This window comes from Pollachius pollachius, assembly GCF_949987615.1.
Source record: "Pollachius pollachius genome assembly, chromosome: 17".
NCBI classification, from domain to species: Eukaryota; Metazoa; Chordata; class Actinopteri; order Gadiformes; family Gadidae; genus Pollachius; species Pollachius pollachius.
In genome coordinates, this window is record NC_136950.1 from 5,860,155 (window position 1) to 5,888,010 (window position 27,856).

General features: G+C 44.4%; 2 protein-coding genes across 2 annotated transcripts; one reads left to right on the forward strand and one right to left on the reverse strand.

Moving 5' to 3' along the window:
- Positions 1-43: 43 nt before the first annotated feature.
- chrnd (cholinergic receptor, nicotinic, delta (muscle)) lies at positions 44-6,638 on the forward strand (the record flags this gene model as incomplete). The annotated part of the gene is made up of 12 exons (XM_079754535.1): positions 44-101; positions 527-672; positions 1,393-1,437; positions 1,549-1,658; positions 2,366-2,521; positions 2,913-3,022; positions 3,382-3,582; positions 4,207-4,318; positions 4,775-4,889; positions 5,278-5,488; positions 5,723-5,838; positions 6,456-6,638. 12 exons carry the CDS (start codon positions 44-46, stop codon positions 6,636-6,638), a joined length of 1,563 nt encoding a protein of 520 aa, XP_079610661.1.
- Positions 6,639-8,606: 1,968 nt separating this feature from the next.
- On the reverse strand, positions 8,607-26,633 carry cpa6 (carboxypeptidase A6). The gene is made up of 11 exons (XM_079754949.1): positions 26,504-26,633; positions 23,058-23,133; positions 15,026-15,150; positions 13,747-13,861; positions 12,643-12,744; positions 12,167-12,271; positions 10,984-11,094; positions 10,236-10,326; positions 9,477-9,679; positions 9,183-9,267; positions 8,607-9,062 (listed from the first exon to the last, which is right to left on the reverse strand). The coding sequence occupies exons 1-11, from the start codon at positions 26,620-26,622 to the stop codon at positions 8,848-8,850; spliced, it is 1,347 nt and encodes a 448-aa protein (XP_079611075.1). The 5' UTR covers positions 26,623-26,633; the 3' UTR covers positions 8,607-8,847.
- Between the last annotated feature and the right edge of the window lie 1,223 nt (positions 26,634-27,856).

A 27,856-nucleotide genomic window follows, 5' to 3' on the forward strand; every position in this document is an offset into this window, starting at 1 on the left:
AACCGGGCTTCTCGGTTCTTCCCCCTAATAACACGGCTCGGTTATGTCCGTCAACATGTTTGGACCGTGTAATCTGTTTATAATATCACTCGTTATTTGCGGTAAGAGTTTATCTTTTAATAACTGAAGTTTGGCTTTTGACCTTTTGGCTTATTGGAATGTGAACAGGTTAGGCTATCGCGATCGCGGTACATTTGTTGTCACTTTTCCCCCTCAAACTGCAATGCTAATGAGATGCTGCGCCGTACTTTACACGTACTGTTAGCTTTTGTTTGTCCTTGAGAATACTAAAAATAACATCCCGCTTAGTCACACAGGCGGGTGAATCCGCACATAGGCCCAAGATTTAAAACTGAAACATGCGAGTAACGACATTGAGCTGTTCGTTCCCGAAGCATGTATAAAACGACGGTCAATGCGACAGTCAAATTAGCTTCACAATGTGGCACACATTTGGGTCAGTAAGTCATGCATATTGACAGCTGTTCACGCGCCCGCTGTGCTGCATTCCTGTGCGTGCGCGCAGGCAGCTCGGGCCGGAACGAGGAGGAGCGGCTCATCAACCACCTGCTGAAGGATAAGAATTACAACAAGGAGCTGCGGCCCGTGGAGAACCAGCGGGACCCCGTGGAAGTGTACTTCGCCCTGACGCTCTCCAACCTCATCTCTCTGGTCAGCGGGTCACCTGGCCGACACCCACACCTGCTGCTGGCACTTATTTGCTAATGCTATACTAAATAATGTTTTATCATAACAATTGTATTATAATCTGTGTTTACTAGTTTTTGACTACCCACACACACACACACACACACAGTGTTTAATTGTGCCCCCCCTGCTGTTGTATGCTATTTCTCATTGTCCACGTAGTATGTTTATGTTTGATTGTTTATTCTGGAAGGCATTTTGTCTTGTGCTTGAAAAGCACTCAATAATGATAATAAGCACCTTTCCCTGTAACTCTACTGCTGGGGACTACTGTAGGAATTTGAACAACAGTTAATAGGTTATGACGACCAAGACGCCTAGTGGACTGCATATACAAAAAACAGAAGCGCATTAACGTAAACGCAAAAGCAAACACATTGTTTTATTTACTGATAGGACTATAATTAATGACTATGTAATATTAGTCTGCAGGCAATAATGTGATATTTCAAACCATTATCCCAATAAGCACATTATACTGTCACCAATGGTTATCATAACATGTTACTAAGATCAATGATAGGCAGATCAAATCTATACGTAAAACACAACACCGTTGAAGAACACTAGGGTTTCCCTCAAGACGTGGCAGGGGATTACTTGAGTATAAGTGTAAATTCATCTTCTTAATGAACGCTTAGTCCCTCTGTCTCTTCCTCTCGCCTCCTCTTCCTCTCCGTGTAGAAAGAAGTGGATGAGACGCTGTTGACCAACGTTTGGCTTGAACATGTAAGCTAAATACACCGTCATATGCATAGATTTCATTTAGTTCTCAACTGCACTTAGATATAGTTGTAACTAAAGACGTTTTATGAAGTTATCGTGTGTGTGTGTTTGTAGACATGGACAGACTACAGGCTGTCGTGGAACACCTCAGAGTTTGATGACATCCAAGTCATCCGTCTGCCGTCCAAGATGGTGTGGCTGCCGGAGATTGTTCTGGAAAACAAGTGAGCTTCGGTCCCAGGCTCATCAGAGTCCGGGCTGCTTGCTGATTGGCCCTCACGTTTGTCAACAGCATAGAGCCCGCCCATCATTTTGGGTTACCTTAGATGACGATTAGGAGTTTAAACCGCAGGTTCGAGCTCCTAATCTTCAGCGGAGGCAGTAAACACTTTAATCTGAAGCAGTTTACAGTGAATTCAGATGCAGGTCATTAAGGAGTAGATAGGTAGCTTAGGGATCGAACCAAGTAGCAGTGTCCTAGCTTCTACTCGAGTTCTGGCCTTTTCTCCCTCTGACCACATGTCTTTACATTGAAGAGAATTTTAAACAAATCTAAAGTCAATCAGTAACATTGGCAAGTTTCCTAAAATGTAATCCGAGCTGTCATGAGTCGTAAAGCTTTTAGAAAAAACATTTTGTTCCATAGGAGAAAATACGAGATCGGGGGGGGGGGTTCTATCTAACTCTATCTAAATCAATAGAGTTAAATAGAAAATGGCCCACCCCGGAAAATACTTTTCACATTTTACAGAGAATTCTCCCCTTTAACAATATTATACATTTAGTCAAAAGTAACAGAGAAACGCTCAGTGAGCCCCTAACGACTCAAATGAAGAAAGTGGGGTGGATTTACCTCCCCTTTAAACAGAGTGTTCTGATCAATAAAGCTGTGTGTGTGTGGGTGTGTGTGCCCCTGTCTCTCGTCCCCCAGTAACGACGCCCAGTTCGAGGTGGCCTACTACTGCAACGTGCTGGTGGACCCCTCGGGCTCCGTCTACTGGCTCCCGCCCGCCATCTTCCGCTCGTCCTGTTCCATCAACGTCAACTTCTTCCCCTTTGACTGGCAGAACTGCACCCTCAAGTTCAGGTGGGGGGCCGCACGGTGCCTTAGTGGGGGGGCGCACCGTATTGTAGTGGGGGGGACACACGGCACCGTAGTGGGGGTCCATGGTACCGTAGTGGGGGTCCATGGTACCGTAGTGGGGGTCCATGGTACCGTAGTGGGGGTCCATGGTACCGTAGTGGGGGTCCATGGTACCGTAGTGGGGGTCCATGGTACCGTGGTAGGGGTCCACGGTACCGTGGTGGGGGTCCACGGTACCGTGGTGGGGGTCCACGGCACCGTAGTGGGGGTCCACGGTACCGTAGTGGGGGTCCACGGTACCGTAGTGGGGGTCCACGGTACCGGAGGGTTTCTTTGCGGTGCGTCGAGGCACCGTCCCCTTAGTCCTGCTCAAATGTCCCATGATGCTTTGCAGCTCGCTGACCTACAACGCGAAGGAGATCACCATGCTGCTGAAGGAGGACTACATCGAGGAGCAGAAGCACACAGTGGAGTGGATCGTGATCGACCCAGCCAGCTGGACAGGTAGCCGTCACATCGGGGGACTAGCTTGAATCCTAAAGAAACGCTGTCCGTGAAAGCATCCGTTGGGTATATTGAGCAACATTTTTGCGTGGGTCTTTGTTTTATCAGTCACCTTTTTTTGTTTTTGTGTGTCCATGCATCTGTCGGTGTCTCTGTCTCCTTGCGTGTGTTTTTAAATGTGTCATTGCCAACGTACGTTTGTGCGTTTTTGTTTGGGAGTGTGTGTCAATGCCTCTGTGTGATGGTGTGTGTGTGTGTCTTTACGTGTGTCTGTCTGTGCGTGTCTCTTTGTTGGTGTATGATTCCATGTGTGTGTGTGTGTGTGTGCCTGTGTGTGTGCGTGTGCAACGTGTGTACAGAGAACGGCGAGTGGGAGGTGATCCACCGGCCGGCTAAGAAGAACGTGTACAAGCACATCCCCATGGAGAGCAACAAGCACCAGGACATCACCTTCTACCTCATCATCAAGCGCAAGCCCCTCTTCTACATCGTCAACATCATCATCCCCTGTGTGCTCATCTCCTTCCTGGCCTGCCTGGTGTACTACCTCCCCGCCGACAGTCAGTACACCCACACGCACACACGCGCGCACACACGCACACACACACACACACACACACAGAGACACACAGACACACACACACAAAGCAGTCGGAAAACACACAAACACACACACACACACACAAAGCAATCAGAAAACACACACACACACACACACACGCGCGCACACACACAGACACACACACACACACACGTGCGCACATACACAGACACACAAAGCAGTCGGAAAACAAAAACACACACACACTAGCGCACACACACACACACACAAAGCAGTCACACAGCTACACACATATTCACGCATGCACACAGACACAAAGCAGTTGGAACGCACACACACACACACTCACTCACGTGCAAGGATCCGCACAACATAGCAGTTGGGACGTGTAAACGCACAACCAGTTTGAATGCACACATGTATACAAACGCACAAATGTGCAGACAATCGCGCAAACCACAGTGGGAACACCACACACAAACACACTCACTGTTTGGTTGATCTTTTGTATTTTCTCTGATCTTTCTGGAGCCCTCTTGAGCGTGCACTCTGTAGCCATGTATTTAATGAGGCACTGCATCATTCCGAGACGGTGTGTGTGTGTGTGTGTGTGTGTGTGTAGGTGGGGAGAAGATGACCCTGTCCATCTCAGTGCTTCTGGCTCAGTCTGTGTTCCTGCTGCTGATTTCTCAACGCCTGCCAGAGACCTCCATGTCCATACCGCTCATCGTCAAGTAGGCCTTCCTTGCTCTTCATCACTTCTGCCTGTCCACTCCATCTTCAATCTTCAACTGCTTGAAGATTGAAGATGTGAATTATGAGCATTTAGCGTTTGCATGCCTGCCACAATTGTAAACAACAGCCATATAGGGCTTTCGTTTTTCTTCCTCCATGGTTATGTTATCCACAAACTCTGTACGGACCAACTCCCATTGATTCCAAAGACTAAAGCGCTACATTGCCTTGTTTGTTGATTACTTGCGTGGCGGTCGCCCTCAATCTAAATGTTCTTATTTTGACAGATTTGATTGGTAACGGATGTTTGAATGAAGCAAGGAGTGTCGATAAAGAGACGGTTTGACCGCCCAGACCCGATTTGTCCTTTAATGTTCTTAACTCTTATTCAGAAGTCTGCAATACTTTTACACATTTTACATATTGTGTATCTATTTTGTGTGTGTGTGTGTCAGGTACCTGATGTTCATCATGGTGCTGGTGACGGTGGTGGTGCTGAACTGTGTGGTAGTTCTGAACCTTCACTTCAGAACCCCGAGTACACACGTCATGACGGAGTGGACCAAAGAGGTACACACACGCACACACACACACGCATGCATCCACGGACACACACACACACACACACATCCACGGACACACTCACACACACACGTGCACGCCCACGGACCCCCCCCCCCCCCACAAGAGGTACACACACGCACACACACCCATCCACGGACACACACACGCACGCATGCACGTAAACACACACACACACACAAACACACACACGCATCCACGGACACACTCACACACACACACGTGCGCGCCCACGGACACACACACGTGCGCGCCCACGGACACACACACGTGCGCGCCCACGGACCCTCCCACACACACACACACACAATCACACGCCCCAGATGTCCATGCCTGTTGATAATGACGATGATGGGGATGGACCTTCCTCCTCTAGTTCTTCCTGCAGCGGCTGCCTCGCTTCTTGCGCATGTCCCTCCCCGCCGAGCCAGAGGTGAACTGGGAGGGGGCGTCGCCGCGGCGATCCAGCTCGGCGGGCTACATCGCCATGGCGGAGGAGTACTACTGCGTGAAGTCACGCAGCGAGCTCATGTTCGAGAAGCAGTCCACCAGACACGGGCTGACCATGAGGGCCACGCCCAGCGCAGGTTCACAGCACACACGCACACACACACAGACAGACAGACGCACAGAAACACGCACACACATACACACATACACTCACCACTGTAGACACACACGCGGATACTGAAGACGCACATGCATGCGTTCAGACGCACACACATCTTTACACTGTTAAAACATAAAATAAAAACCTGAACAAATGAATGAAAAAATAAACACATGACTGAAAAGGCCCTCTTTGTGTGTGTGTGTTTTAGTGAAGCCTGCGGTGGACGGAGAGGCAACGGACCAGCTCTACGGGGAGATGAAGCCTGCGGTGGACGGAGCCAACTACATCATCAAACACATGCACAACAAGAACAACTACAATGAGGTGCTCTCTTTCACTACGGATTCGGACGTCCTGTACGAAACATTGGCCAGAAGTAGTCAATTGTAAAAAAGTGAAAAAAACATGTTGGCTGGCCCCTGTTGAAATGCACTTCTTTAGAAAACACTTCTGAATGCTTAGTCTACTGGTGAGAATGAGGCTTATTCAGAAGATTTTCTGCATCGGACGTTCTTCTATAACATAGTAGGACTGCTGGGTACTAGATTGACTAAGATACAACCAAACCTTTGCCGAACGTCTACCAAACCACTGCCAAACATCGACAAACATTTGATTAAACTACAAAAGAACGACCACTCACTAAATAATGCACTGGAGGTTAAAGGCCAAAAGAGTAATAGACTCATGCAGAGGTTTTCTTTTTGTCCTTTTCTCTAATATCAAGTGTCAGAAAGTCTAATCAAAGTACATCTCAGCAAGTTCACATGTTAATTAAAAGGTTATGCAATGGTGCTCTGTGTAATTGTCTCCATTTAAAAATGAAACTTTTAATGTGCCAACACAGCCTCCTTTTGGTCTTTCTTTCTATCTATCAATCCCTCTCTCCCTTTCCTCCACTCCCTGCCATACTCTCTCTCCCCCTCTCTCCCCCCCGACAGGAGAAGGACAACTGGAGTGGCATTGCGCGCACGGTGGACCGCCTGTGTCTGTTCCTGGTGACCCCCGTGATGACCCTGGGCACCATCGTCATCTTCCTCATGGGCTACCTCAACCACCCGCCCCACCTGCCCTTCGTCGGCGATCACCATGACTACCGCGAGGAGAGCGCCCGTCTGGTGTGAGGGAGGGGTTCGGAGTCACACACACACACACACACACACACACACACACACACACGTACTCAGCACTGCAGTCCTTTCAGTAAGCTGCCAAGGGAGGCCTTGCAGGGCCGTTCGTGTGCCACCAGTCCAAACTGTTTTGTATGTGACGTTTTTCTAGTCGTTTTGATTGCGTTTGCATGAGGGCGTTTTTAGTAAGAAGTCTGTATCTGAGTCTCCCCCTCAACACACCGTATATAAGGAAGGGTAGCTCGTCGTTACGGACAAATTTTCTCCAGGCAAGGAACACTCTTAAGGTCATTCTATGGACTTTGTTTTTCGAACAAGTCTTCTGTCAAGACATTGATTTTTTTTTTGTGTTTTCAAAACGCAGCAGAGCAGAGCTAGAATTGGCCTTGGGAAGCCAGCCTAATCTCTTGAGGTTGCCTCCAGGTTGCCTTCCAGATATGAGTCTAGGACCAGTCCCACACGGGTAGCTTGGCTCAGGACTCTGAGTAGGCCAATCAGCGAACCACAGCGATTAACGTAGGTCCTGACGAAATGGGGCGGTGCCGTTTCACACATTTCTACAAAGGGTTCATTCATGTAATATTCGTTATGCTGCTTTAGAATTTGTTTAATTTACACTTAAGTTGTTTTTACTTCAATGAAATGTAACATTTGCTAATGGTGTTGACTTTGGTCACACGACAAATGGGATCCGACCGGATGAAGCTTGGCCAATCGGTTGCAAAGAAAGGTTGACTGACCACGCCCCCACCAAAAACCCTTCAGACCTTATGAGCGGAGGGAACGGGGTCTGGGCGTGCGTAATAATAATAATATGCTAACATGGCATCTCCTCAGTTCCAATGTGAACCGTCGCTCATGCACCAGACCACTCAGCCACGGATGCCTGGAAATATGTACTCTTTGCTTGTCCACGCAACATTATTTAGCTTTGCAGCAATTTTGCATACTTGCGTAAGTTACTGGCTTATTGTCAATGGAGGGTTTAACACTGCATTCAAACCTAAGAGTGTACTGTTGGTAACGACTAGGCACACTGCTATACATTGTAAGAAATTAAATGTTTTATATATTTACCAATGGTGTATAGTGTTTTGTGTCACATATTGTGATTTTGGCTTCTTGATTGGTTCATTTGGGAACATTTTAAACTTCAAGGGACTCTGCACACAATATATCAATTTTGTTTACCACTTCACAAGAAACACAAATTAGACATTTGAATTTGGCTTCAAAAAATGCCCAGTATAATAATATGGCATACATTGTGTAAGGTTTATAAAAATATCCCACATTATGTCTTCCAGACATAAACACTTCTGCTTCACAGGATAAGCACCCGAGTGACAGACATAGAATAGTCCTGGAAAGTCATTTAGCTCACCAAAGCCCCACCAAAGCTAGGTGATTTAGCTGGTTTTCAATGTTCAGCATGAACCATAGGAAACAATGCAACCTCGAACCATGCAGCACGTATACTCATGGCATTACGGTAATAAGATGATAAATAATGCCATGCGTATTTTGGAAGACGTTAATCCCCCTTTCTTGGTTTTATTTCAACTCTACATTCAAGCTCTTGAGTGACCATGCATTGTAAACAGCTCAATAAAAAATACATTTGATTAAAAGTATGGCATTCAGTATTCCAAAAATAAAAACATACTCGTACATATCGACATACTGCTCACTTATCAGAACTGCTACTCGTGAAGCACTGCCACCGCCCCCAAACCGCTGGATATTTTCCGAGTCCTGTGTGAGGGAGAAAAGACCCCAACTGAAAAGCTTGGTTCCTCCCACCATTCTAAGGCCTGGCGGTGTTGAAGGGTGATATTATACCACCAGGTGTGAGTGTGATTAGCCATTACAAGCCGTTCGAAAATCGCCCTTTGTGCCTTAATGACATCACAAGTGGGCGCGTCCACCTAGATCAGCAACATTCGCTACAGTCCACTGGGTCTGCTGGTAGACTGATCTAGCCATCATACATCTAGGTGCACACTCCCACTTTTGATGTCACTAAAATGCAGAAAAAAAGGTGATTTCCAAACGGCTTGTAATAGCTTACCCCACTCACCTGGTGGCATAACACCAGCCCTTTAACACCACCCCTTTAACACCAGCCCTTTAAGAAGAACGGTGAGACGTCTGGGTGTGCGGCGAGCACCAGGGCACCGTCTTCAGTCTCCTTCTGTCCGTGTCATATGTAAGGAAACACGTCCCTGTTGACCTGGCACTTCTTCAGCAGGCCGGTGGCGATGGCCCTCACGGCCCGCAGCGTCTCGGTGCAGGTGGGGCTGATCAGCGCCTCGGGCAGCAGGAAGCCGTAGTAACCCGTGTCCCGCAGCTCGAAAGCGAAGGCGTACTGGATCCCGATCCGGTACGCCCAGTCCATGGAGCTGCCCGAGCTCACGTCTGGAAGAACCAAAACAACAACATCAAGAACGATTTCAAACATTTTCTGAAAGTCGGCCAGAGGCGAATGCAATCGCTGCTATTGTTAGTTAAAGGCAATGACCATATTTGGATGCTTACATAGGGTGGTGGAGGCGGGGCCGTATCTGTACCTCACGCCATAGGCCGAGTACAAAGCAGTCACAGCGTTCTGGGCCGCAGACTCCTGGAGGACAACAGATACAATTCAGACAACTTATGTACTTCCATATAGTTTTTTTTATAAATACAGAATATCTTGGTTCTGTATTAATGGAAAAACCTTTCTTAACTCTACGGTACAGGACAGTCAGGCACCAACAATTCCTTTCTGGAACGATTTTGGAAACAAACACTACAATCGACGGATTCTAAGAAAGTCCAGACTTTCCTTACCACACAGCTGAAGTTGGGGATCATGGCATACTTGTAGGAGTACGGGTAGAGGAGCATCTGGGCGTAGGCGTGGATGGAGATGTACGCCTTGAAGCGCTTCTTGTTCTTGCGCAGGAACTTGGCCACGGCCCGGACCTCGGGCTCTGATTCCGGGAAGGGCCCGCAGTAAGTATCGTCGCACGGGTGTGACGAGGCGCCCTCCTCTGGTGGGGGGAGGAACAGGGTGGTGGTGAGAGAGAGGAGAGCATCTGGAGCCAAGCACAGGTGGATGGACTGGTGCTTTTTTTCTTCACACAACCACCAGGAGGAACACAACCACCAGCACAAGGGTTTAGACCGAACAAAAGTGATACAACCACAGCCCGAATGTCGTCTCCTCGCACAGCCGTTCATTTGACACACAGAGAGAGAAACAGGCTGATCTGATTTCTTCGTTTTTTATCCCATTTTATGCTGTTATTATTATTTGTATTCAAATGTGTGTATGTATTTAGAGAGGTTACTGGTTAATGTCAGTGAACTCACTGGGACAACATAAACCTTGTTTTAACTCGCTGATATAAAAACAGACAGAGATATGGAGACAGATTACTAGTGAATGTCGCTGAACTCATCGGACAGATTGAGAGAGAGAGATTACTTTTGAGTGTTGTTTGAGAGAGATAGAGTGAGTTTACTGGAGAATTTCGCTGAACTCACCAGACAGTTTGAGACAGAGAGAGATAGAGAGAGCTTCCTAGTGAATGTGGCTGAACTCACCGCACCACTTCACCTTCCAGTTTCTGTTGGCGTCCACGCCCCTGCAGTGGTACTTGTGGTTCTTAGACCGCGTCTTCCTCCAGAACCGATCCTAGGAGGCAGAAAGAGTGGAATCTTATTTTACGTGGTACTTAACTGTACTGTTGCAATGTGTTCATGACTACATAGACGTAGAAAATGAATTCAGGTTCAGATTCAAGATTGTTTTGATTTCTTTATCGTCCATACAGACTTTCATACGGTCACTTAAAGTAAATATCTACTTATTTGTTGTAATAAAATCTATTTTATATGAAGAAAATACATTGTCAATAGATTACGTTTGAAATGCTGCACCCTATGGTTATCTGAAAAAACATAACATTGTATAACATAATGATAAGGCAAAACGTATGGCACACAGGTGCCATCATTTACCGCTGATAGAGCGTGACTTCAACTGTTTGTTTGTATTGGTTACTTTGTTGCAGTGTTCACTAACACTGTGACACTGAATTAACACATGAGGCCGTGAGTAAAGGGCAAACAAGGTCAACAAAACCTTGGAAAGCTGAGTTTGTGTTTGTTCATGGCGTATTGAACCATGAGGAGCCTATTTATTAAACACACATGTGTTCCCTTGAACAAATAAATATTCAAATTTTTGCATAAATACCGCTGCAAAAAGGAAACATCAAATTGAATGTGCTACGCAAGTGTGTGTGCACGTGTGTGTCCAGTGTGCTGTGTTCAAATAGAGGGACTATACCGTGGTCCAGCTGTAGTGATACCCGTCCACGTTGAGAACAGGCATAATGTAGAAGTTGAGCTGGTTCATCAGCCTCCTCATCACAGAGTCATGCTGGTAGGAGTTGATAGCCTAGGGAGAACAAGAGTGTCATGTCTTTACCCTGGCAGCTAATTTAAATGCCCCCCTCAGAATATCTGAGGGCTGGTTATAGAAATATTAATATTTTCTTATATGTATATTTACAAAAACAAGATATATTAAAGAGTTCACTGTTCTATATTAATTTACTGTAGCTTATTTATGGCAAGATAATATATTTAGTTAATACTGTGAATATGTGCTCTGTGAGCAAACTTGTCTAGGGCCTTTCGATTGTCTGAAACAGAAACACTAGCCTGACCTCTACTGGTTAACACCAGAAACTACAATAATGTTGCCATTACCTTTTTTACATTACTCACAACTTCTCTCAGACCAAAATAATTTGTTTTTCTTCACCCTTTTTCCGTTAACATGGTCTAATGACGTTGAAAAATGTATATATAGTTTTGTCCTTAAGGCAATCGGTCTAACACAAGGTTATCTGTTGTGTGCAGTCAGGTTCTTTCTGCCAAGTCTTCTTCGGTTGTCTTGGGTGAAGATCTTACCACCAAAGCCCCTGATCTCCCTAACAAAGCTTTTACTGGTCTCGTCTGTGTCCAGAGGACCTATGCTTCATGGTTTTCTACTGACTGCAGGGTGAAAAGACAAGATCTAATCCTGCATATGACCTCATTGAGTCACTGAGGAAAGCAGGCTAAGTATTTTCTTCTGTTAGTGTTTGAATTAGTATGTTGCCTTTCATCATGTTACTTGTTTTGTCTTCAGGACAACCGCTCCTAGACAGACTTGTTTAGACTAAAATACCCTCTTCTCATTGGTCCAGCCCTCTTTGTGTTTAAGATCATCATGGGAAAGAGCAGAAGTCCCATTAACTGCCACCATAATTAGGCATGATGAGCACAACAGATGTTGAGGGCCTGCTGAACTTCCCTAGTTCACTGTAGGCTGTCGCTCCAACAAGGCGTGTTAAGGTTCCCTCACTACAGGGGCAGATGTTTGCTAGTGAGGTGTGAGGTGGAGGTGTGTTGGACGACAGCCGGCCAACAGGGTTGCAGGATTACGACAGAAAAGCCAATTGTCAGCAGCCGCTCAGCCCCACCTCCTTTACGAACCACTGGCAGAAGGCGGGGCCGATCCACTCCCGGGCGTGGACCCCGCAGTCGATCCACATGGCCTTCTTCTGAGGACGGCTCCTCTTCCCTATCTGACCGGACACCAGCACACTGTCACTTTACCATTCACTTTAAAATACACCTTTTTCTGCTTAATAATCTGCCTTTGATTAGTTCATTAAATATATATATATAATATATAAGAATGTACTATGTTATTTATTCTTGTTTTTGTGCACCATTAATTAATTAAATAATTTCAGAGACAGCGCCGTCTCTGGCCATACATGGTATTGAAGCTTAGCTACGACTGATGCAACTAGCTTCGTTCTACATCATGACATTGATCTGGAACGGCTGGAGCACCAGTTCAATAACCTCTGAATCGTTCACTTTTTTAATGAGTTTGTCATCCATCGTAACTTGTTGTCATTTGTGTGTGTGTGTGCCCCCCTCCTCACACCTGCAGCACATAGAGGGGTCTCCCTTCGTAGGACGTCCCGATGGAGAACATGTCCACTATCTCAGGATGGGTTCTGTTCACCTCAAACATCCAGCTCTGGATCTGCAGGTCACACAAACAATATTTTACAGACAGATATTAATTACTTTTCTTCCGGTTTAAACTTGGGAAAATATTAAAATCCTAGACTGAACAGTCTTCCCTTAGGCGTGTAACGCTGTGAAATGTAGAACAAATAAGTACAGAAAAAGCTGTTTTTCCAGCTTCGGCAAACAGTTTTTATTGTCTCGCTCTGTGATTCCTCCCACAAGCCCCAAGCCCGGGCTGTGATCAAACGATTCCCAACCATGAGTTCAACTTCAACCGACATCCGTTGTTTCCGTTATCTTCAGGGTCTTCGAGCACAAAATGGTTTGCCGTGTATTGGTGGGAAACCTGTCATTACGTTCCTCTTATCCTTTGACCTCGCCTCCGCTATCCATCAAAGAACATTCAGTCCCCATCATCCTCTAACCTCGCCTTCTTATGCATTCCTTTCAATCGTTTTCTAACGTCATTTATGGAATTCTATGGTATACTAAGGAGTATTAGTACATTCTGGCGGCACAGAGCATAGGAATATCTTTCTGAAGCAATAGGCTCTTAAGGAGACTCACCAGAGAATCTCTACACTTATCTAATTGATATTGCATATAAGACAAGATAATGATTATAATCCTTCTAAGGGTAAGGTCAAATTGTCCCATGGGGTGGGATTGATTTATTTTACATATGTCTGGACAAGGAGTCAGGCAGCATGAAATGAGTGCTTTCATGAGAAGAGGAACGATGGAGTGGGAAGGCCATCATGAGAGAGTGAGAGAGAGAGAAAGAGAGAGAGAGAGAAAGAGAGAGAGAGAGGGGGGAGGGAGAGAGAGAGAGAGAGAGAGGGGGGAGAGAGAGGATAGAGAGAGAGACAGAGACGGAGAGAGAGAAAGAGAGAGAGAAAGAGAGAGAGAGAAAGGGGGGGAGAGAGAGGGGGGGAGAGGGGGGGAGAGAGAGGGGGGGGAGAGAGGGGGGGAGAGAGAGAGGGGGGGGAGAGAGAGAGACAGTGTTCCTACACACCTCTTCCAGAGAGTGGTAAACCTCGTAGTCGTAGTGTGACTCTGATCTCCGCCGCCGTGCCGAGCGGTATCCTGTCTGCTTCTCTATCTCCTTCTGCAGGTTAGAGATGAACACACTGAGGGGGGGGGGGGGGGGGGGGGGGAGTTAAACCTGGCAGATCAAATCCCAAGACTTCCACTCCATCCTCATATCAATCATCAACTTTAAAGTACATACTTCATAGTACTATAACTACTACACTATACTACTAGACTACAACATTAACCAGAGAAACGGTGACTCAAAATGGCTCTCTGTCATTGAGGAGTGATTCATTATCTAAATGAGAGAGTAACTTCGATGTTGAGTGTGGTTAGGTAAATGAAGTTCTGTGGCAAAGCCAGGATATTTGTTCAGAGCTCACAGAAATTATAGTCTGATGTAGAGATTAGGGACGCAATGTGCGGCCGTCATACTTTCAACCAATCAAATTACATTACAGAGAACTGAGAGAAGACAGTTTCAAACATAATAGATAGATTTCAGGAAGCGGTTTTGTTTTGTTTTAAAACTGGCATGGAATCACAGCTACCGCAAGATTTCTGAGGTCAACGTATTTTGATGATAGATTTACTAAAATATCCAACTGAACCAACCTGGTCTTTTGAAAATGCAACACAACTCGCCCTCTTTCAAGACTTTACACAACCCCAGGATCTTCCGAAATACAGCTACTAGAACTGTATACAGTTCTAGTATTACTTATTTGTTTTCTGTAGTCTGTATTTTTTTTTCACCACCAACAAACATTTCGCCGCCCTATGGCTTCTCCCATACCCAGCAATGAATCGTATTTCTCCGCGAAGTTCCCTGCCCATCGGCACAGATAGACCCCCGTCTTGCTCTGTCGGAGAGAGACTGTGCGAGACGACGGGGAGGAAGATAATGAGGATGCATGCTCCATCAGGAAGGGCCCTCTGACAGAACCTCCACCGTGTCACTACGCATTACGGAGACAGACTGCAGCAGAGAGGATGAAAGGTTCCGTGCGTCTCCGGGCCGACGGGAGGAGACAGAGAGAGCCCTAATCAGACGTCTTTATGCACGCAGAGGCTGACCGCAGGCTGCGTTTTGGTAACCAGAGATTCTAACGGAGGGAGGCTGCGCAAATTGGGAGGACGTTTTAGCAAACAGAAACCTTTCTCCTGCCCTAACTTTCTCCGTGAGGCAGAGGGGTGTGCGGGGGTTTGTGAGTATGTGTGTCTTGATTTATTCTCTGGCATGATGAAATGAGTCTTACTTGTAGGCGATTCCTTCCTGCTTCAGGCGCGCATGCAGCCCTTGGGTGTCGTTGAGTTTCACGTGCATGTCCACCGTGGCGTTATGTCTGATCAGTGACACGCTGTTAGGCTGCCATAGATCCACCTGAGGCACACACACACACACACACACACACACACACACACACACACACACCTTACTATGTGTTGATATAAATAAGCACATGCGAATAAACTACATGCAGGAAAAGACACACACACATACACACACCTTATTACGTGTTTGTGTAAACACATGTACATAAAGTACCTCCCAAGGATGCACAAAAACTTTCCTTCATTTGTTTTTGTGCAAATTTTCACGTGCATGCAAGGACACACACACACACAGCCAGCCAGACACTCTCTCTCTTACACACACACACACAAACACACGCACAAACACACACACACACACACACACACACCCTACGCGGAAGGGCCCATCTAATGATGATAAGTGTCTGAGCAGCCCTAGTGAGAAGTGGATAATTAACATTCTTGCAGCTCGCGGTGCATCCACGCTGAATGTCAGGAATGCAGATGACCCCGCAGTGTTAATGAGCCACAACGAGGGGGCAGCGGCACCCCACCACCAGTGCCAACCCTCTGCCCCTCCGCTCCCCACCACTGACCTCTTCCTGTTGGCCTGGAATGCTATACCTAGCTGTCGGGGACCTCCCCTATCAGCTGATGGTGGAGGGTGACAGTCTATTATCAGCTGACAGTCTATTAGCTTTAGCTAACAAAGTAAAGAAAAGCCCAGATCGAAATACACCATGAATCAACGCAGACGCGGCCGGAGAGATAAGTACATAATGTGTAGCATGAAAACAGTTGTGTTGATGGGATTTGACTGCTTTGACTGTCTTAATAATGATCGTAACTATTAACAGTGAACATAAAATAGCAGTAGCAAACTAAATAAAAAAGAGGATGTTTTAAAGCTTTCAAACCCACACCGTGTAGACGAGACCCTGTAGGAATACAGAGAATCCCCTTATGAAATCTTCCTCCACTCACACTAAGGAGCTTCTCTTCAGTAGAACATCTAACAGGAAACAAGGCCTGACTTCACCCTTTCATGTTTCTGGTTTCCGGACAAGACTGCTATGTCTTCCCTAGATGGTATAACGAAGGGCTCCAGGATTAACGATTTGTTTCAGGAGAACCATATAATGGAACGTGTGTGTGTGTGTGTGTGTGTGTGTGTGTGTGTGTGTGTCTGTGCAGGCATTTGGCCCTAACACTGACAGAGAGAGAGAAAGAGAGAGAGAGAGAGAGAGAGAGAGAGAGAGAGAGAGAGAGAGAGAGAGAGGCAGGGGGGAGAAAGAGAGGAGGACATGAAGTGTTACTGATCTTCAAGTCTTCACTAGAGGACGTTCATGTTTCCATTTTGCCGCTCTGCTAGTGAACGTGCAAATGTCTTCAGCTGGCTCTAATTTAAAGAATTAGGTGCGGGAGAGAGATGCAGGCTGGCACAGATGCTTGTTAATATGTAAATTGGCTGTAATGGTTTACAGAACTCAGACTTTACGTATTTAACTTTCCTAAGTGTTGGCGGGATAACAGATCCTTTGCAGAGGTGGTTTGGTGCCTTTTAAAATATAGTCAACGGTGCTCTGTGGCATTTTAATGACCGCTTCTTTTTTTAAGACAGCCAAGTACAACAAGAGCAATTAAAGGTTTCAACATTGTTCCTTAGCAGGCACAACTGTGATGGAGTTGAATCAAATAAATAAAGGAACTGACTCCCTTAGAAAGAGACCTCTCTCTCGCTCTTTCTCTCTCTCTCATGCTTTCCTTCTCTCTCTCTCCCTCTCTCTCTCTCTCTATCACTCTCTCTCCCTCCATCTTTCTATTTTTCACTCTCTCTTTCAATTCGCTTCATTGAAATGATATAAAATTAAGGTTTAACAATTAATTCTCTCTATCTCTCCCCCCACTGAGCTCAGTTAAAAGGTCATCGGTCTGTTTATGGGATTCAAAGATGCATTCCTTAGCTGGTGAGCGTGTGTGTTTCTTTTGTTTGATGATTTAATGCTGTGTATACAGCGCCGCTATAAATGGAGATGTGTTGTCCTTCTGCTTGTGAGCTGCTGGCATCGCCAGGGAAACAAAGTTGATGGTCCAGTAGAAAAAACGAAACGCTTATTTGAACAGAGGATTCCTTTGGATCTTCGGGTTTTTGGATGCGGCCCACTATACCGATCACAATTTCGATTTTTTTGAATTTGTTTTTTATTAGTTCTAATTTAACTTAACAGTTTCACTTATATCCAAGTTTAATTTTTAATATTTAGTTGTCATTGTCTGTCTACCCTTTTGACTTCAATGCAAAACCTTGTCATACTAAGGGTATATATATATCAGTGGAGGCTTCTCCAGTGAGGAGAGGGAGGAAGATCCTCCTTAACGTTGTTTAGAATAAAAAGTGTAGATTGCCCAGACTACTAATGAATTAATGCCCTTAAATATGACTACTTTAATGCCTTTGTATATGTAATGTTTGTTTCTCTCGGTAAAGGGACATTAGCATCCCCTATCGTCTATTGACAATTACTTTGGGGAGGACGTCCTTCCCTCAGCCTCCATTGATACCCATTAATTTCCCCGAAAGTGTTGGGGGCCGGTGAATAACATGGGGTTCTATAGACCCCTGAAGAATAAGTCCCGCCTCCGAGGCTCTTGGTTCCATGTTTAAATGTCTATGGAAAATAACATGGGGGTTTTGAATGATCGTCCGTGACAAACTCTGTAGGTGGCGAAGAAGTAAAAGCTGCTCAGGTTTTGAACTACACACTTTTTCCATTTAGATTCCACTTGGGTTTTGGATTGTCGGGGCTGTAACATAATTCACACATTCATACCGACAAGGCCACATATGCCCTTACCAATTAAAGAGGCTTCTCTCTCATCTTAGGGAGGGATCCTGAGCCTAGGGAGGCTTCCAGCTCATACAGGAAGCCATTCATCATGTGTCAATTCTAGAGATACAGCGGTCAAGATGTTCAAGAGACCCAGACGCTCAAGGCCACAAAAACAAGTGTAATGCCAACACATAACCGCAAGAGATCAGCATAGAGAACACATACGAGTACCTAGGAGGCAGGAGTTCAGCACCATGCTTAGCCGATCAGAGCACATAACTGAGTCCACGCCTGCCAAGTAGATAAGTCACAACACATAGCCCAGGGGGCCAGAACGCTCCAGGTAACGCATCCTTCAGAATGCCCAACTATGTGTATCTCCACGTATGTCTATATAATTCCCCTCCTTTTGCTTCATAGAGACTAGTCCAAACCTTTACCAAATAAAGTGAGTTAAAGCGATCCTGACACTGCAGACTTTTTCCAAAAAGAACACAGCAGGGCCGTTCAAGTAGTTAACTATTATTAATGCTAACCGGGAGCTAGTTCTGATCTGCACAGACTTCATACGTCATACTTGTTAGGGAGGCGGGAGTTGCTCCAACCATTCACAACCTAACATGATTGTCATTTGACGCGTGAATGGACGAGCAGCGTTGGTGCCACCTCCTCCGCAGGCGGGCTCTGGTGCCATTTCAGTGAAGACAAACTATGAAACATTGCCGTTGCTATGCAACCTTGACTGGGAGAGTTGTGACTTGTGTCTTAAGTCGGCGCAGATCCGCGTTAGCATAATGCTTATTCATAATACCACGGTCTGGGGGTATAGTCAATTCTGATTGGCTGAAGGGTGTGCATTAACTCCTGATATACGGACACCTGCTAAGTAGTTCCAGTCAAATTGTCTGTTCAGCCTTCAAAACAGGAGCTGGTTAATTGTGAAAAACGCATTAAACTGTAATCAGAAAACACGGTTATATGCTATAGACCCTATAGTATCTGTGGTATAAAGGCTGGGACGAATTCCAAAGCTCTCTGGCGCATAGCTGAGCGGACTAGAATATCTCCCGTTGCCAAGTCGTAGCTAAGGTCCGTCCTAATTACTGGAGGAGTGAACAACGATCCGTTGCAGAAGAGCCTTACGGAGGCCGGTAATGGTTGTTCCAGGAATTAGTGAAACCCTCAGGCGTTACTAGGGAAACAAAGTTATGGCTTGTGAAAAACTTTATATTTGGATTATAAAACGCATGAAAATATAAATGAATGGTCTTAATTTATTTTCTTTGGCAAGTGACCGTGGTATAAGCGGGGTAATGTCCGACCAGGTGACTATTATCAGGAATTAGTGGACGATCCATCCTTAATGGTCCATTAAGGTCGGGCCTCGCGTGAGGTTGGGCATTATCCAGGGGTGGAAAGTAGCGAGTTACATTTACTCGAGTTCCTGTAATTGATTCGTTTTTTTGTGTACTTGTAACTTGTAAGTGTTTTTTTAAAATCGATACTTTTACTTTTGCTTTGAGTATGTTTATTTTGAAGTATTGTAAACCGCTACATTTTATATCACCCGCGTTACTGAGTAAAAAATAAAAAAGGAAATAAAATAAAATAAAAATCGCGGACAGCTTTTATTTTTACGGGACAACACCGGAAACTACTGCAGTGGAAGGGAAGAGAGGAGAACAAACTTGCGCCAAAATCAAATAACAACGACGACGATCATGGAAACAGACGACCGCAGAGACGATACGGAAAATAGTACAGCTGATGGTGAAACCGAAGTGAACCCCTGGCCTTACATTAAGGACCACTTCGGTTACAAGAGCCAAAAAGGAAACAGCATCATTATGCAATGTAAATGTGTTTGCCGAAAGAAGTGGAAATAGCATCATATAAAAACTCCACGTCCAACCTGCGCAAGCATGTAGAGGTAAGTGAAATAATACATGCAATGTCAAAAAGACATTGCATGCATGGCATTGCTAACGCTGGTTGCCAGTGCACTAGCAAGCTAGGTAAGGGTTAATATAAGGAGGTGTCCAGTTATCAGGAATCTACGGCGGTTCTCGCATCCACGTCGTCTCCACGGCGTCCATTAAACACAGTTATTATAACCTTTTTTTAAATTAAACAGCGGTCTTACACACCTTTTAATGAGATAACCATTGAAGTTTAACCAGAGGACATTTAGTTTAGCCACTTGATTTTACTACTATCGTTATTACAGCTCTTGTGTTACGAGGTGGCCGTTTCATAGCAGGATATTTTAGGCTTTATAATCACATATCAACACTGTTAGAGAATGACGTCCCATTCAAATGGCAACCTGTTTGAATGTAAATAGGGATATGACTCCATACAGTTACATCAAAGTTAACAACTGCGTGAATGTTAAAGTCATAGTACACTTGAAATGGGGTTGTATGAGGTATGCTTTCCTATGCAGAGCCAATGTATTACCATATTGGAAAGCGCTCAGTACTGTAAATTTTTATAATGTAAAAGACAAAATGTGATTTGAATTTAAGCTATGAATGTTAATATTTTAAATGCTATGTGTTTAATGAACACAATGTTGATTTACATACTGATTAAAACATTTGTAGAGGAAACATCCATCAAAGCTGAAGGCGGATGATAATGTAGTGCATTAGCTATACCTGTTTACAAAGGTTAAGGACTGTTTAGCCCTGAATTTTCATGGCAATTTGCAAAGTTTTTGCTACCGAGAAATAAAACTCTTTTCAGACACAAATAATTGTCTTCTTGTTTAATACGTCCATGTTGCTGAAACGGGAGCTTAAGGCTACTTATTTCTTGAAAATGTATCATTAAGACCAAGGTTTCTGTATCGATGCTGTTGTCTTCTGATGTGATGTGAAATCTTTGCTCCAAAGTGTTTTTTAAAAACTTATCTAAAGTATAATGACACAGTATACATCCATTCATGTGTGGCGACATGATTTGTTGTTTTTTTACCCTTTAATTTGTAAAGGTGTTGCATTAATTAGACAAAACTAGTTTGAGATTGATATCCCCTTGTCTGTAATGCCCTAGACAGAAGAGACCCCCGCCCCCTCCCGCTGTTTAAAAGTAACTAGTAACTTGTACTTTAAGTTCATTTTGAATCAGCTACTTTTTACTTTTACTTAAGTAGATTTTTTAGACCAGTACTTTTACTTTTACTTGAGTAAAATTTCATCCAAGTAATCATACTTTTACTTGAGTAGAATATTTTTGTACTCTTTCCACCTCTGGCATTATCCCTTATATATATATATATATATATATATATATATATATATATATATATATATATATATATATAGTCAAACACCCCTTACTGCAGCAGCGGAGCCATCCCTATCTCTCAAATACTCCCTAGATCAGCCGACCAATCACAGAGCCCCACCAAAATCCTCTTTCCCAGCTGGAGATAATAACCAAAACAATTGTTCATTAAATGAGCTAACTTAACGGACGGACGACATCACATGACCCCTGTTACGGTCAACAGAGTCCGGAACAATCCCCCCGCTGTGTGTTTAGAAACTGAAAGTGCAGCACAGGAAGGTCACCTGCACTCCCCGGGGCTGATGGGTAATTATTCCCTAATGAGCGGGGAGGCTAATCAAGAGTGTTCTTCATGGCCTCTGGGGGGGCGGGGGTCCGACTGCACGCCGCTGCAGCCCACAGTCTTTGTTCTGCTCTTAATACCTTCACAGATATTCTTTTTAATGCTTTTCAAGATATTACCATAGGATTCACAATATCTATGTTCCATGAAATAAACCGCATCATATTAATGTAAAAAAAATAAACCCTTGTGTTACACCTACAATGTTTAAAATGCCCCTGCATTACCTCTTATTTTTGTGTTGAGGACTTTCAGAGAAAGGCTACAGACAGATCCTATCTACAAAGGACAGTGAGTTACTACTCATGTCCCTGGTTCAGTGTGAGTGTGTGTGTGTGTGTGTGTATATATGATGTTCAACCCTATATGGTTTGAACATCAGAATGCATCTTGTGATTTTTTACTGTTAAAATAGATGTAAATCTATTCGTAGGCTAATCAAAACGTTGATTTCCCGCGTTCCTCTCATTGATTGCATGAGAAACAATACGGCAGTTTCACCATTATCACAAATATTGCCACGATTAGTTAGTAAACAATGACTTAAACACCATTACTACTGTTAACATTCTTATGCGCCTATACTGCTGAAATGGAGACGGCCTATTGAATTGACGTCAGGATGTACAAGCCCTATCGTCACCTTCACGACTCGCCTCCTCTCAGACCAGCCGCTATCTGTCCTCATTTAGACCGCTGGAGGACTAGAGGAGCCAGACACAGATAAAGAGTCTCTCTCCCTTTCTCTCTCTCTCTCTCGCACTCTCTTTCCCCTGCTTTTTTCCATCTTCCACACACTCTTTCAAACACGCACACAGACAATGAGCGGCAACATATCCCAGCGACACATGAGGAGGGATGCCCTGAAGCCAGACAGTGAGAGGGAGATGAAGCTGGGGTGAATAAGGGCAGTGAGTGCAGGGCTGGCGTCTGAACCTTCCTTTTCGACCGTGACTTGACGATCAGTCAACGGATTTGTACAGAAAACCACCAGAAACAACCCACGACAGCTATTGTTGAGAAAGCCTGTTGTAATATTGTAACATGTAACATCTAACTATGCAACGTGCAATAATAATTAGCAATAGAAATTATGTCAAAGTGAAAAAGCAACAAAGTATTGATTACTTGTGTTATTTTATTGCTGATTCTGTTGAGGATATTTTAAGGTGCTGTAGGTTAGTATTAAGAGCTTTTATTTGAGTGTAAGTTGTAGTATTTTAGACCGCTCCTGGCTAATTTCTGACCAATCAGGGCATCTCTTCCACGCATGGTTCAGGGACTCCATTCCACGCTTTTCAGTTTTCAACTTTTAAACTATAACACCTCTGGTATCTTCAGACCTCTCTCTAATGTCTAATGTGTAATGACTCAGATGTTACCTGAGTCACCCTGAGCGAGCCGCTGTGTGTCTCTGTGAATGATGTGCATGTCTGAAAGTGTAATGGTGCGTCCATGAGTGCACATCGCTGAGATCCTGAAGAAGGTTTGTAATGGAACGCCAACCTTTATATTTCCCAGCATCCTCTTCAGCACCTGGACTTCTGTCTCATCTCTGGGCGTCACTCTGAACACCTGGTCGCTGAAACACAGGAGCCGAACTCAATTAGAGACCGGCCTTCACACAGCATCAAGTCTGTAGCTTGGATTACAAGGACTTATAACGATGAATAGAGAGGGAGAAAGAGTACTGGTTAGTAGTGGTATTTGTAGCCATCAACTACTGCACACATGTGTTGAGAATGAGGAAGAACACCCCCTTCAGGGGCACAGCTAGGTAATCCAGACGGCCTCTTCAGTGGACTGGAAGACGACACTTAGGTCAGGGCGGATGTTTAAGATAAATGTGTGTCTGGTCCTGCAGAGCAGACCAGATAACCAGGGGCACACTCCTTAAAATACAGGTTTCTATTCCTGTGCTTTGGGATTCTGCTTCAGGAGCAACACCTGGTCCGACAGGTGTTCAGGCCCGCCTCTAATTCATCCTTTAAATGTGCAGTTATGATCAATGAAAGGTAAAGATGTTTAGTGTTAGATTTGATCAGTCTAATGTCAAAAGCAAGCTGAAGCAAATCTTTTGGGAAAGATATTATTTGGTTTAAATGACCTTCTTAAACACGAAGATGGTTAACATTAAACTCCAGTTCAAGTATATAATAATAGGTTACGTCTTTGTGTTGTCTGCCTTTTTCTGTGCTTGCAATAGTAACTACGTTTTTTATACCTTTTTTAAAAAAATAATTTGTCTTAATAGCCAACTTTAATGGGTGTGTTTCTTTGACATCTGCATCTGTAGTTTTTTTTCCATTTCTGTTTATTTATTTCTTGCCTCGTTATCTGGCCTGTCCTTCAGAAATATATGTTTGTCCTTCACTTATTTTTTACAATGTGACACAGGAATATGGGGCCCCATAAACACAGGTGGCACGGGGCCACAGTGCAGTGGGGGCCTCCAGGAACAAAAGGGCCCCCGGAGGTCCTGCTCACCCTGCGCTGGGGGCCACAGATGTTACCCAAACCCTGTTCCTACGGTCACAGGCTACATCGTGACAAGACTTTGAACTCAGACATATTATTGCTAAGTAAAGAGTGAGATACTTAAACTGAACTTAGATTAAGCGCTTCACAAGACTAAAATAATTTGTTAAAAACACTCAAAGAAAGTTATTTTAAATCTCTAAAGACATTGGTCACGTGCTATTCTATGAAGAGATTTTAAACTCCTTTTAACAAGATTTTAAACTTTAAGGAAAGACAATTATTTTCTTCCTAAAAACCCCAGCATGTTCACTCATGTGTCAAAGAGGGACTTTGCATGGAGGACTACCATCATCATGAGCTCTCAAGCCATCTACACACGGACCCCATGGTAACAATTAAGCAGCGGTTGACTCCTGGGCCAAATAGAGCGAGCTCTGTTGTAATCCAGAGTCCTCTAGCTCTGAGCCGTGCTAAGGGATGACAGACTCTCTGCAAACAGTATCTCCACAGTCCCCCACTCTGTCTCCTCGTTCAAAGCCCTGAGTCTTAGAGCGTAGCTCTGCTCTTGGCCCGAGCTGTCCTTTAGCTGTTAGCATGGAGAGTTAGCTTAGCCCAACAACCCCCCTCCCCTCCCCTCCCCTCTACCACCACCCTGCTCCTTAGGATGAGAAGCAGCTGTTCAAAGGCTGCTGCCACCGTACTTCCTATGTTTAAAGGTCCTACACACAAACCATTTGGTTTGGTTGTGCTTACCCCTACAACATGACATTTTATAATCACTTTCGGTAAAAAAATTCTGAACCAAAGGCTGAAACAAAAAGGCAACTTTAGCATAGCAGCTGTGGCGTTTAAAGCCATCCCGATGAACAGAGCCCCATTGTTTTGAGTAGCAGAGCTCGCTCTGGGCCTGCAGGACAATGGGAGCTAATAGGACGGCCACCCTGTGCTTCCAATCATTTCCGATGCCATGTCTCCGGTCCATCAAACTGAGATGTGTGTACACAGGGCAAATGGATCTGGTGTCTGCCGTGGGCTGAACCGCTTTCACAGCGCTTCCGGCCTCAGGAATCAGAAATTAGGAAATCTAAACCTCCTCCATGCTACATACTTTTACAGAAATAAGTTTTGTATTATTCACTTTTTTTTATTATAGATAATGTATGGGAAAATGTGTTTCCTATCAGCAGCATATTAAATTCTCACATGATTGAGAGGCAACACTCCTCTCTTCATGCTACAGTTGGGCTGTTTTGAGGAAACAGTATTACAGATACAAATCTTCTCTTTTCTGTTTGAAGTTTTGATAAAAGTCGTTACATTTATAAAACAACATTACCATTCTAATGAATGAAATAAACATGAGAAGACAAATGGATGATTCACATCCAAAAAAAGCTCTATAAAGTCCTACCCCTATTTCTTTACAATGCAAAACTTTCAGTCCACTGCTGTCCCTCCCTTCTCTCTCTAAGAACATTGTATCATTAGTAGCATAAGTAATATTCGTAGGATTGGCGATAGTTGATGGATTGTAATGATCAGTCTATTATTCAACTGGTCAAGACTGCCTCAAAGTTGTGTGTGTGTGTGTGTGTGTGTGTGTGTGTGTGTGTGTGTGTGTGTGTGTGTGTGTGTGTGTGTGTGTGTGTGTGTGTGTGTGTGTGTGTGTGTGTGTGTTGAAGTATTTGCCTTAATATCTATGAGTAGGCCTGCAGATTTGCCTTAATAATATGTACAAACGTCATGGCCACTCCATTCAATAGAAAGGGCATAGAGACATATTCATTTCCATTTTCCTCAGCAAAGAGGTGCTCAATTTATACACATTGAATAGGCTTACCTCTTTATTTAATTATACATTTTGTGATTAAAGGAGATACAAAAATACAGAATAACGTTCTTGATTTCCTTCTATAATGTGTATATAAATAGGGATATCTCAAAGAAAGCATCCTAAATGAATAACTGAAGCAGTCGAACAGGGCGTGATTGAGCTACAGCCGGCATTCCAGATGTTCTGTTTTCTGAGGTTTCTGGGGTACGAGGGTTTTCCTGTTTTCCTGTAAGAACATTCCTAATTTCCCCTCTAAAAATGATTATCAATTATCAGTGATCCATAACATTATTCTAAGGCAGGACCTAACAACTTTGGACAAAAACATCTACCTTGAGTGCAGTCACTGCTGTAACCAACTGGCTATTATTATGTATGCCAAAAAAAAAAAAAAAATTTTTAAAAAAAAATCAAATTTGTTAGCACTATAGCAGTTAATACAGTTTATGTCCCTATATAATTAGGCCTACACTATCTTCTTTTTGCAACTTGTCTTTGACAAACCTCTTTCTGTGCCTTTCTGGGGGGGTTAACAATACTTGACTATGAACTCCATGCAGGCTTCTTTGTAGATGGCAGACTTCACAGGCGGGCTATACAAGACATGAATGAGGATATTTATTTTTATTTTACTCACCCTACGTAACGGTTGTTGTAGAGATAAGCATCGACTGGAACTTGCGTGTCACTGAAGATTATCACGCCAGCCAGTAAGACCCAGCAGCGGACAGCGCACCCCCTAAAGTCCAGTCCCATCCTTCACAAGTCGGCCTACCTGCGGGGAAAAAACGCTGCTTTGAGGTAGGTAACCCTCCCTGCACCCCCCGCCGCAAAAAAACTTAGTTAAAAAAGCTTAACCGGACCATGAATCAATAAACACCATTTCAAATCAAGAAGGTAGTCCCCCGGCGCCATTAGTCTACAAACAAAGTCCCGTCGGCTCCTGCGGTCTCTCAGCCCCCCAACACTTCTCTTGTTGCCGATGGCAGGAAGGTGCAAAAAGGTGGCAGAAGTCGGCGGACTGACACAAGGGCAGCATTTACCCTTTGAAGCCGAGGCGGCAATCGCAACGGGGCACGCCCCCTTTTTAAAGCGTGGAGGATCTGCGCCACGTGACCGGAGTGTCAGCGAGGGGGTGTGTAACAACGGGAACCTCCGCAGCTACTGTTGTGTGCGTGTGCGTGCGTGCGTGTGTGTGTGTGTGTGTGACGTTGGGAGGTGTGCCTGTGTGTGTGTGTGTGTGTGTGTGTGTGTGTGCGTGTGTGTGTGCGTGTGCGTGTCTGTCCGTGTGTGTTGAGCTCATGGCTTTGGGTCCACACGAGGATCTTTACGAGCACGCGCCTCGTCGTTCTTGCCCCCCCACAAAGTTTGTTTGCCCCGTTTGAATGTCTGGCACGCTTGGTCATGAGTAGCCGGATGAAAAATGTATCCACAGTAAACGATTTATTAACTGTTAAATATAAATTCATCTTTACCTTCGTTAACGTTAACGTGCATGCATATAATAAATATATCATTATGCCTGTTACTCGCCTATAAACACGTAATAAACGTCAAGTGTGATGCGAATTATATCTAATCTATATATATGAAAAATAACACTCCAGTGCATTAGTTGCCTATTTGATTTGTCATAACAGAAAAAAACTTGAATAACCTTCTTTCAGGTTTTTTACAGCGTTTGTATATGCCTGCTGCTGTTGTGTGTTTATTGACTTGTTTTGTTGCTAAGGTCTTGGTACTAATTGTATCCAACCCTCCGGCTCTGTAATTTCAACAAAGACGGTCACTCACTTTATTGCAGGTTAGTGCATCATCTTCAGTCACATGCACTCATCCCAGGACTAGGGGTAAACACTTAACCTAACCTCCCTCCAAATAACATTTTCGGGATTTGATCATTGCTGTGATGCTCTCCCTGTTCAATTATCTTCTTCATCTTCCTCCGATGTGAGGTGTAGGGAGCTTGACCTGACATTGTTTCAGACCA

What these genes read in the sequence shown, in the direction of transcription:
- cpa6 (XM_079754949.1), bottom strand. Translation starts at nt 26,622, where the DNA reads ATGGGACTGGACTTTAGGGGGTGCGCTGTCCGCTGCTGGGTCTTACTG. An exon ending in GGATGCTGGGAAATATAAAG is followed by an intron (nt 15,151 to 23,057) that starts GTTGGCGTTCCA and finishes TGTGTGCCTCAG; the next exon opens with GTGGATCTATGGCAGCCTAA. An exon ending in GCCAGTGGTTCGTAAAGGAG is followed by an intron (nt 11,095 to 12,166) that starts GTGGGGCTGAGC and finishes TGTTCTCCCTAG; the next exon opens with GCTATCAACTCCTACCAGCA.